This window comes from Passer domesticus, chromosome 13 (genome assembly GCF_036417665.1).
Source record: "Passer domesticus isolate bPasDom1 chromosome 13, bPasDom1.hap1, whole genome shotgun sequence".
NCBI lineage: Eukaryota > Metazoa > Chordata > Aves > Passeriformes > Passeridae > Passer > Passer domesticus.
Genome location: NC_087486.1, coordinates 19,647,613 through 19,658,768, shown reverse-complemented (window position 1 = coordinate 19,658,768; position 11,156 = coordinate 19,647,613). Strand labels below are relative to the sequence as shown.

Below are 11,156 nucleotides of genomic sequence, written 5' to 3'. Positions count from 1 at the left end.
TGCTCTGCTTGGCACTGCTGGGTGAACAGCTGGACTGGATGAGCTCAGAGGTCTTTTCCAACAGAAAGGATGCTGTGATTCCATTATTATATCTGCTAAATTCAGCTAGGTCCATGTTAGCAGCACTCACTTGCTCAGAAAGTCTCCTCTTGCTCAGCTCCTGTGGCCTGAGGCTTCAGCTCCTTCAGCTCCTGGTGCTAAGCTGCTCATGCTGAATGAGACGACTCGGAGAGAAGAACACAGTCCATGCAATTCCTTCTGGGACACAGAGAGGGGAGGGTGTGGAAACAGGAGCATTGTTTGCTGTGGCCTCCTCTCTGCCCTTCATGCATTTCAGCCCTTGGAACCAGCCAAGAGCTTTCTCCAAGAGTGCAATGGAGCAGCTGCTCCTGCTCCTGGCTCTGGCTCTTCCCAGTCTCTGACCTTGCCTGGTTTTGTCCCTCTTGCTGTGCCCTCTGTTCCCCCAGGGCTCAGTGGCTGCTGCCCAGGACTGTTGGACTGGTACAGATGCAGTGGTTGAGACCCTCCTTTCTTTGCCCTTGGACCTGTCTGGGCACAGCAACCTTTTCCGTCTGGAAGCTCCCCATGGACAGGGAGTCCCCAGCTCTGTTCCTTGCACGACCTCCAGGAGCCCAGGGCTGCCATCTCAAGTCCCTGCTGGCACTGGGGGCTCCCAGGTGCCTCAGGCTGCTGTGACACTGCTGCACACAAGAGGAAAGAGTGGCAGGGGCTGTGCTGAAATGTCACTATAGGACACAAGACAACACGACGCAGAGATGCCGTTGCTCTCAAGGCAGAAAAAAGGGCAAGTTAATTTTTTTACTCCAACATTTATAGATTTCCAAAGATGACAGTGGATTGGAGGGTGAAAGTGCCACCTCTCCAAGGACAAACAAACAGTCCATCAAGTTTCTCCTCCCCCATAAAAGAATGCAAAACAATAAGTTGTCTACAGAAAGTGTGTGAGAAAGTTTGGTACAAGAATGCAAACATCAGAACACTTAGAAAATCTTAAAAAGTCAAGGCGACATTGAAAGTCAGCTCCATGTGCTGCTGCTGCTGCTGCTGCTGCTGTGGGGTCATTTGTTCAGCCGTGCCCCAGAGTCAGGGATCAGATCCAGGTCCCGCTGCTGCTCCCTTGGGATCAGTCCCAGTTTGGGTGTTGCTGTCAGGGTCAGCAGGAGCGGTGGCTGGAGCAGCAGGTGCTGACAGTGCCCCAAGCCCCGGGGCTGGAGGGGTCCCTGGGCTGGGCTGGGAGGGAGCTGCCCCTTGTTCTCCCTCTGCCCCAAGCAAAGCTGGGCCGGGCACAAGTGGGGCAGCACAGCCACCAGGGAGCCTGCGAGTCTCTTCCAGCCCTGGCTGCTCAGAGTTTGGGCCTTGGAGCCTCAGGTGGACAAAGGCAGCTGCTTCTGGTCCCTCTGTGTGCCCCTGTGTTCAGCAGTGCTGCTCCATCAGTCTGTGCCCAGCAATGGGGAAAAGCCTCAGCCCTGCATGGCCAGGAGCTGCCTGGCTCTGCCTGAGCAGCTCAGCCAGCGGGAAGGGAGCTGCTCCACACGGGAACCAGGAGCAAAGGGCTGCAGCACCTTGTGCTGGGGCAGAGCCCAAATTCTGAGAGGGAATAACAGAGTTGTTCATGTCCATTGGTGCGTCAGCACTGCAGGTGCTGTGCCTGCAAACACAAGGTTCGAGATCTGCAAAAGAATTCTGCAGCTCTTGACTGGATCAGGATGTCAGCAGTGCTGAACTCCAGCACAGTCCAAATGAAACACTTCACACCTCTGCTCATATCTGCTAGATTTTTTTCTTCAGCGTATCCAGAGAAAAGTAAACAGAGGAGGAGCCTACATTTTCATTGTTTATCAGAAATGTATCTCATTTTGCTGTACATTCCTTTTGTAGAACGAGTTCTCTGTTAAAAACACTGGACAAAAAAGAAAAGAAAAAAATATGAAAGATAAAACCAAAAAACAAATGTGTAGTGAAAATCTTCAGTAACTTTGGATTAAGAGGCAACTGACCTTTTTAAGATGAGAAATCAGTTACTCTGTAAATGTTCTGATGGCATGGATTCATCTTACTGACCTCAGCATCCCTTTTTTAAAACATTTAGGGTTTTGTTTGCAATATTATGTTATTTTAAATTGTGATTGAATCAATAGCAAATTGAAAGATCTATTATGAATTTATGCATTACTGTGTCTTGAGTGTAAAAATATTGCAGTTTGAAATTTGGATTTAAAGTGTTGCAAATGAAAGTTATAAATCCCAATGGATTGTGTGACAGCAGCTTTTCCTAGAGGATGTGCAGCACTCTAAGGACTTCATCAGTGGGGCTGGGGGTACTTGGACCTTTGTCCTGTGCCACTCTGGGAATATCACAGAATGGAACTTCACCTGCCACCAGCCCGGGTCACTCTCTGCCACCAAAGCTCCTTGGACCTTGTGTCCCCCAGGCAGGCACAAAGTGTTTGTGCTGCTCCCCCTTTTGCACAAACCCACAGAGAGCTGGGATTTTTCCAAGTCTCGTGTCTGCATTGGGCCATATTCCTAAAGAAGCAGCAGCCCATCCCAATGAATATGGCAAGTTATATGGATGGTTGTGAACTCCACTTCCTGCCTAGAAATCCTGAAACTGCTTCTGAATGCTGCTCCTTCAGCTCTTGGACATCTTCTCACACAGAGCTGGGGAAAAAATCCCCTGGTCTCTGGCTAAAGAGTGAGTTATGCCAAAGTTAGAGCTCTGTGCGAAGTCTCTATCTATCCCTATCCTATTAATATAAAAATATGTGCGGGTGTGCATGGATGTGTCTTGTACACAAAGGAAGGAGTGTGCAAGCAACGTGACTGACACTTTCACTGTCCATGTTCATCCCATACCCATGGGTACAGAGACGTTATGGAAACCCTGGCACATGCAGAGCCTTCTGTCCATGGATACAGAGACATCCAAGAGCCCCTGGAACACACAGACCCTTCTGTCCCTGGATACAGAGACATCCAAGAGCCCCTGGCACACACAGACCCTTCTCTCCATGGGTACAGACACACCCAAGAGCCCCTGGCACACACAGACCCTTCTGTCCCTGGAGGATGGAGCGTGGTGGGTGGGGGCGGTTGGTGGGCAGCGAGTCCCGGACAGCAGGCCAGACCTGGCTCCAGCCCTGCCAGGCCCTGCCAAGGCTCAGTACCAGCTCCTCTGGAATGGAAAAGCCTTTCAGCCTTGTCCCTGCCCAGAGGAGCAGTGCTGGCCTGGCAGCACAGGTTGTTTTCCCCTTAGGCTGCAGGAGATGAGACCACAACACTTGACAACACTGAGTGCGAGGCACAGATCCAGGTGCTCCCCATGAACCTCAGCTCTGGGAGCACTGCCTGCCCCAAGCTCCAGGGGTTGCAGTGGGAGGCTGCCTGGGCTCTGCCCTGGGGCCATCCTGCAGGGACAGCTGGAAACAGGGAGCATTCAGCTGCCACAAACAGCCAAGCCAGGGCTGCAGGGCAGCTGCTCCAGCACGGACTGCACTGCTGTGTGCTGTGCTCTGGGGCTGGGGCTCCCGACACAGGGGACTGGACTGGAGTGCCAGAGGAGACAGAGAAGCTTCAGCTTCAGCCTAACTGAGGTGGGTGCATCGGCTGGGAAGAGTGGGGAGGCTCCAGGAGATTCACAGAGCTCATCCTGCTGCAAGGATGAGGAAAAGGGAGTGGGAACTCAGCAGTGAGGAGAGCTGAGGGCTGGAGAGTGGCTCTGAATGACACTAAAATCCCACTGGACCTCTGAGACATTGCTGCTCCTCAGCCAGTGACAGCATGAGTCCCTAAACCTGGTGCTCGGCCTTCCTTGTGGTCAGGGGCAACAAGGAAGGCCACTGAGTGATGGAGACAGCAATGGGCTAGGAATTCATTGGGGGAAAAGAGGGAGCAGTTGAGAAGTAAAAGGCAAGTGGGGGAGAAAACTGTTCAGAGAAGGGCTGAGCTACAGCTTGAGCATGGTGAAAAATGTCATTTGGAATCATCCCAGATTGATTTGATTTCAGAAGGTATTGAACAATTTTAATTTTTGGCACGTGTCATGTTTTCCCTTGAAGGTGTACACTCTGCAAACTTGAGCTGTGTTGCCGAAATGCTCAAGCAAGTCTGTGCTGCAGGTGACACTATTTCTTCTTTGGTTGATTCCGGCCCGGTGCTGAGCTCCAGCAGAGCCCTGGCAGAGCCCAAAGCAGCCTCAGCATCCGCAGAGCCCGGCTGCAAGGAGAGAAAGCAGAAACTGCCCGTCAGCTGAAGGCTCCTGTCCCCTTGTCCCAGCCACCCGCGGTGCCCAGGCCATGCTGGCCGTGCCCAGAGCTGTGCCCAGAGCTGCCTATCACTGCTGCCTTGGGGAGCAGAGCAGGAGGGCAGAACATGTGCCCAGCCTGCAGCCAGCCATGGCACATCCAGCCGTCAGCAGCTGCCCAGAGCAGGATGCTCCTGTGCTCGCTGCCATCTCCCAAAAGCTCTGATCCCACCTTGCCAAGCAGATGGGGACCCACCTCATGCAATCCACAGCTGGAAGAAAAGCTGGTCCCAAACGATGTCCTCAGCCTGCTCCAAGGCCACGGCCCATCCACGCCACAGCTGGTCCCAAGCATTTCCCGATCCAGACTGGACCCCATCTGGAACGTTTCCTCTAGAAAAACAAACAATAAATTATTGAAAATAGATTACAGACAAAAAGGGGAAACAAGAAAAGAGGTAAAAGATCTTATGTCTGTCAGGGGCTTGAGGAAGCACCAACCCCTGCATGCCAGGGAAAAAACCAGCCATGGGTGAGGAAGCCCAGGCTTTCTCCCTTTCCCCTGCACTGCCCCCCACAATAACCGTGATCCCAAAGCAAACAAGGGCAGTGGAGCAGCCCAAGCCCTTCCTTGCCTGCACAGCAAAGCAGCCCCTGCACAGGTTCTGGAGTCCCACCTCTGCTCCCATCACGGGGGTTTGTTTGTGTTGGGCTGGCTGCCCCAGCCCCAGCCTGGGGCACGGTGGGTGCTGGGGGCTGTTGGCAGGGCCGGGAGTCCACTCCCATTTTGTACCCACCCCAGCCCATTCCCCCAGCCCTGCCAAAAGCAGCTGGGCAGCCGACTGAACAATCAGCTGCATCCACCCCAGCAAAGAGGGGAACCTTTGGTTCGCGGCCAGGCTGTGCAATGCCCAAATCTGGGAGCATCCCCCTGCGTGTGGACTCATCTGTAAATTCGCTGTGGAGCCAGGCTCTGAAGAAGGTGCCAGAATTGAAGTCCATCATCTTCAGCTTGCCAGTGGCCAGGTCCAGGAAGAGGCTGTCATCCTTTATGTGATCCTCACTGTCCCCAGCAGCAGCAGCCCCACCCGGTACAGCTTCTCTGGGGGCTCCTTCTCCTTCCCTGGGCTCAGACCAGGCTGTCAGAGCTCTGCCCAGGGCCCCAGCTGTCAGGGAACCAGGACAAGCAAAATCAGCTCGCATGGTGGCCACCAGTGCTGGGCAGAGCAGCTCAGCTCCAGCACAAGGGCTGTGTGCTCCCATCTGATGAGCCCTGGGCAGTGACACAGGCAGGACAAAAAGGTCTGGGTTCCTTTGCTTCTGATGGCCAAGGCAGGTGTGGAGCTGTAACTTACTGGGGCCCTGCAGCACAGTGTGCCTGTGGCTCTCTCCCTTCTTCTACGGCAGATGTATATCCTGCATCCAAGGATGACAGAACACCTCTTCTAATGAGGGCCTTTCCAAGTCCAGCATGGATAAACACCGCCTGATCAGATCTTGGCACTCTGGGCAGAGAAACCAGAAACCGCCGGTCAGTTGGAGAAGGCTCCTGTTGGCTTTGCCCCACTATTCCTTGACCAGGCCATGATGGATGTGCTCAGAGCTGGGCCTAAACTTTCCCATCAGTTCCCTCTTTTGGAGGAGAGCAGGACATGTGCCACCTCCTCAGCAGCTGCCAGAGCAGGATGCTCCCGAGCCCGCTGCTCTCTCCCAGCACTGGTATTCCTCCCATGCCCACAGATGAGGATCCACCTGGAGAGAGCCGTTGTGGCAGCGAGAGCTGATGGTCCCAGCTGATGTTCTGGTCCCTCCTGAAAGGGTGCTCCCCACAGACCATCTGGTGCAGCACGATGCCCAGGGACCAGATGGTAGCTGGCTTGCCATAGTACCAGCCAAAATGGGTCCATTCTGGGGGGCTGTATGATGGTGTTCCTATGGAATACAGATGGAGTTCATCAGGGGGATGCTGCTGCTCCCAGAGCCTGGCCCCAGCATCCCTGGGCATGCAGGGACTGCCCCACTGGCACACAGGGTGACCCACTGCCCCTCTTTCCAACACTTGCGGTTGGAAAAGAAGCCATCGGTGTTGGAAGAGGGCAGCAGAAGCCCTGGCAAGGCTCATCCATGACAGAAACACACTTAGTGCTGAGGGAAAACCATGCCTTCATCCTCCCTGCCTGCATTGCCCCAAAATACATTATGAACCCAGAACAAACCAGGTGAATGGAGCAGCCCAAGCCCTTCTCACCTGCACACCAAAGTGGCTGGGGCACAGGTTCCAGGCCCCCCCATCTCTGCTACCCCCACCCACGGCTGTTTCTGTTCGGCTGGCTGCCCCAGCCCCAATCCTGGGCAGAGTGGTGGGCAAAGGCTGCCAGCAGGGCTGGAAGCTGGCTCCCCACCCAGCCCTGCTCAAACCCAACTCAGCTGAAATCTCAGGGCTATGAAGGGCAGCAAAAGGGAGAATCCCTGCTGCCACACCCAGCTTGGGCCCTGAGATGCTGGGCCACCAGATACCAGAACGGGGAGCACACCCCTGCATGGGCTCACCTGCAAAGTGAATGTAGGCTGTCTCTTGCAGGTAGGTGCCACAGCCGAAATCAATCAATTTGGCTTGCCCGGTGGCCAGGTCAACCAGGATGTTCCCTGGTTTGATGTCTCTGTGCAGGACCCCGCAGCTGGTGCAGTGCCAGACGGCCTCCAGCACCTGGTGGAACAGCTGCCGCGCCACCTCCTCGGATAGGAACCCCCGTGCCCGAATGAAATGGTGCAGGTCCTGAGAGTGCTCCGGGCGCTCCAGCACCATCAAGATATCGTTTGGGAGCTCAACCCACTCCAGCAGCTGGACCACACCAGGGAAGCCATTGGACACCTTTGCCAGCAGGACAATCTCCAGGGGTGCGCTGGTGCCGTCGGGCTGCGGGAGGAGCACGATGCTGTCAGTGGGGGCTGATGCTGTGCCAGGGCTGGGCAACCCCTCAGCCAGCCCAGGATGCTCTGCGCTCTCCTTCGAGGCGTCCTGGTGGCTTCCACCCTGCCGGGCCTCGGCTCATCCCTGCCCAGCACGGCACCTCGCTCACTCACCAGCTCACCCCAGTGATGGACGCGGTTCCGTGGCACCCTTTTGATGGCCACCTGCAAGCCAAGTGCAGAACAGGGCTCAGCTCCTGCCTGCCCTGCCCAGCCCCATCCTCCGCCCGCCTCCTCCGCCCTGCTCCTCCTCCTCCGCCCCCTCCTCCTGCGCGCCCGTCGCCGGCCCCGCCGCTCACCGGGGCGCCGTCCGAGAGCCGTGTTGCGGCGAAGACGCTGCCGAATCCTCCACGCCCCAGCAGCGAGCCCAGCCGGTACTGCTCCTTCAGGCGCTGCTGCGCCTTCCCTGCGGGCGGGACGCGGCTGTCAGCGCTCGGCCCGGGGCCAGCAACGGCCCCCGAGCGCTCCTCACCCGCCCTGGCCCGGCCATCTCCCGGCGTTCGCTCCCTGCAATGGGACAGCGGCGGCTCGGGGCCGGGGGCCGCGCTGCCGAGCGGCGGAGCTGGGGCCGGGCAAGCCGCAGCGGAGGCGGCGGGAGCGGCCGCGCCGCGTGTGTCCTCCGCGGGCCCCGGGAGGAGCCGGCGCCGGGGCCGGGCTCGGGGCTGTACTCGGGGCCGGGGCCGGGGCCGGGGCCGGACTCGGGCCAGGCGGAGCCAGAGGGAGGCGATGCCGCCCCAGCCCCAGGCACTGATGCCCGCCCAGCAGCGCCACCGCCAGCACGGCCAGAGCCGGGCTGAGACGAGACCTCGGCAGGACGGCCGGGGGCGGGCACGGGGCAGCCCCGCCCGGGGCCGGGGGCGGGCTGGGGGCATGGCCCGGCCCGGCACGGGGAGAGGGAGGCGGGGAGAGGAGAGGGACGCCGGGAAAGGGAGAGCGGGAGAGGAGCGGGACAGCGGGAGAGGGAGAGGAGAAGGGAATCTTCTGTTGCTTCTGTCGCTGCCGCTGCTGCTGCTGCTGCTGCTGCCGCTGCTGCCGCTGCTGCTGCTGCAACTGAAGCTCCGGGGCCGTTTGTCCCCGTGTCCGTTTGTCCGTTGCCCGCTCGCCCCCGCCCCGAGCCCCACGTTCCCCGAGGGCAGCCCCTGAGCCTCTGCAAACACGGGAACTTTGCCGAGTTCAGCCAAGACCCAGAGTCTGGACTCCTGCACAGTGGCTCAGGAATCCCCTCAGTCCCTGCTGTGCATTGTCCCTGCTGAGGGTCACTCTCAGAGCGCATTCCCTGAATGCAGAATTTGTACCTGACACAAACACTGCACTTACCTGTCCAGCATTGCTGTCCAAGAAAAACAGGGGAAGCCAAACTGTGTGTAGGTCATGGTATCTTAAAATGCCTAAAACTTGCCAACTCATGGATCTTAGCAGTGAGATCTGTTTGGAATTAATTGGATGGACAACTAGTGCAAGATGGAAAAGGGGAGCATAAAATAAATCGAGAAAAATGTCTTGAATTGTTTCAATTTTCATTTAATTTCTTAAAAGCTCTTTCAGTTTTTCCAGAATCTTCTCCTCAGTCCTGTCTGCTTTTTCCAAGAACCTTGCCTGGAGAACGAGGTGCAGCTTCTGTCACAAGGTGTGCCACCAACTGCAGCTTTCCACACTGTGGGTGCAGCACAACACTTGCAGCAAAGCAGGACAAATATTTGAAGAATTTTGCAGCTTGTTCTTTTCTTTTCCTTGTGGGCTGGGCAGTTGTGCCATTGGTGAGGTTTTCATGTTACTGTTCTACCCTAAGAAAACATGACAGGCTACCAAGAACTCTTAGGGAATGCAAGCCTGACTGAATGCAGAGAAACAATCTAAAGAGCCTGCAGCCAGAAGTGGAGCTGTGTGATCATCATTCCAACACCCCCAAGGACATCTGGAAAGTGATCTAGAAGATGAAGATGGGCTGACAGAGGGAGTTTGTTTCTGTGTTCAGTTCAGATTCTTCTACATCTGAAATCAATTCTACAGTCTCCATCTAAATCAAGAGTACAATCAGTTCATGAAAAGCCCCAGAACAAACTGGACCTCTCAGGAGATGACTGAAAGAATCTGAAAAGGAAAAATGCAGGAGAAATGCATTTCTCAGCACTGCAGTATTTCCCTGCCTGAAACCCTCCTCCATTTCCTCCTCATACCTGGATCTGTTGGTGTCAGTTCTGTATTCGGTGGTGCCTCCAGCCCTGAATCCCCTCATCTACAGCCTGAGGAACCAGGAGCTCAAGGCCACAGTGTGGAGACTGATGACTGGACATCTTAGGAAGCATTAAACTGATTGCCAATTTCTGCAAATCACTTGTAACAAAAGTAATCTTTGATAGTTCTGTTGGTTTGGTTCTTTGATTTCCCTGTCTTTTTTTTTTTTAATATTCTTCCTAAAGCTAGTGTTTCTGTCATTTCTGACTTTGTTTCTCTCCATCTTCCCTGTGGCCACTGACTGTGACAATGAGGAGCTGTGCTCTCAGTGGCTTTAAAGGAATTAAGAATCTCCCAGCAGAGTTTTCTGCAGAGATGCCCCTTTTGTTGCCTTCTCTGGAGCTGCAGCAGCAATGTCTGTGTGCAGAGCTGGGGCAGATCAGTGCTGGCACAGCAGCTGTGCCCAGCAGCAGCAGCAGCACTTGGTGTTGCCAGTGCTGCTGCCGTGGTCCTGCCCCGCTGCCCTGGTGGCGCTGCAGGGCCTGAGTGCTCTCGGGGCCGGGCACAGTCCTGGGGGTGGCAGTGCCGGGGCTGCAGCAGGGACAGGCCATGGACACTGCTGGGGCAGCGCTGACGCCTCAGGCCAGGCCCTGGGGGCTGCAGGCTCCTTGCCCAGGCTCTCTCAAGAACACGGCCAGGCCAATGCTCAGCACAGAAAAGCCCCAGGGTGAGCAGCCCCAGGCTGGCCGTGGGCAGGCTGGGGGCAAACAGCATGGCTGGAGCTCTGCAAGGGCCCTGGGGGAGACGGGAAGGAGCAGCAGAGCAGGGGCTGATCCATCCCCAGTGCACTGCACAGCCCAGGGCAGCGTCCCAGAGCGTCCTCATGGAGCTGCCAACAACATCCCCCCTCTGCAGCCCTGGCCTCTCCCCCAGCTCACAGAGGTGCCACATCCTTGCAGGCACAGCGACGGCAGCACTGGCTCAGGAGCCCCTGTTTGCATTGCACAAAGCAGGCGGGAGAACCCCCATGCTGCTGCTGTGGGGACATGAACCTGAGGGAGCACAAATGCCATCAGCCCCTGGGGCCAGCAAGGGCTGGAGGACACCAGGGAAACCACTCAGCTTTGTCCTGGACTCTGCAGTCAGCCAGAAAGTTTGCTCCCATCAGCTGGGAGTTTCCTGTCCCACTGCAGACGCTGTTGCTCAGAGCCAGGGCTGCCTGGCAGCCTCTCCCAAATTGCCCTGAGCATTTCCTTGGCTTCACCTTTGCTTTCTTTACCCATCCCTGATCCAGATTTCTTCCTATTGCCCAGCCCTGTCCCCTCCCCTGCAAAAAGCCCATTCCTGTTTGCCCTTTCCTCTCTGGCCCCACTCCCCATTGCAGTTCCTGACTTGGCACCATGGGAACATCCCTTGGGCAGCAGGATCATCCTGCAAGTGCTGCAGGAATTGTCTGCAGGCTCCTGCAGTGTCTGGTGCTGCTCCCTTGCCAGAGGCACTCCAGGCCGGGGGGCACATCTGGGCTGCTGTGTCTGCCTGTGGGGCTCCCTGTTCTGGGCAATGAGGAGGAACTGCAGAGGCTCTGCAGGACTGACAGGATGGGCTTTGGGGCTGGCAGGAGAAGCTGAGGGACCTGGGCTGCTGGAGCTTCTGAAGAGGAGGCCCAGGGCTCATTCTGCAACTGCCGCAAGGGTGGTTTCAGAGAATCCCAGAATCAGCAAGGCTGGAAAAGACCTTGAAGATCATC

The 11,156-nt window shown here is 56.5% G+C and overlaps 1 protein-coding gene across 1 annotated transcript; it reads right to left on the bottom strand.

Annotated features, from left to right (window-relative positions):
* Window positions 1-4,017: 4,017 nt before the first annotated feature.
* LOC135280388 (serine/threonine-protein kinase pim-1-like) lies at window positions 4,018-8,607 on the bottom strand. The gene is made up of 8 exons (XM_064388229.1): window positions 8,552-8,607; window positions 7,534-7,780; window positions 7,349-7,435; window positions 6,815-7,181; window positions 6,017-6,196; window positions 5,620-5,769; window positions 4,521-5,430; window positions 4,018-4,236 (listed from the first exon to the last, which is right to left on the bottom strand). The coding sequence occupies exons 1-6, from the start codon at window positions 8,605-8,607 to the stop codon at window positions 5,663-5,665; spliced, it is 1,044 nt and encodes a 347-aa protein (XP_064244299.1). The 3' UTR covers window positions 4,018-4,236; window positions 4,521-5,430; window positions 5,620-5,662.
* Window positions 8,608-11,156: the final 2,549 nt, after the last annotated feature.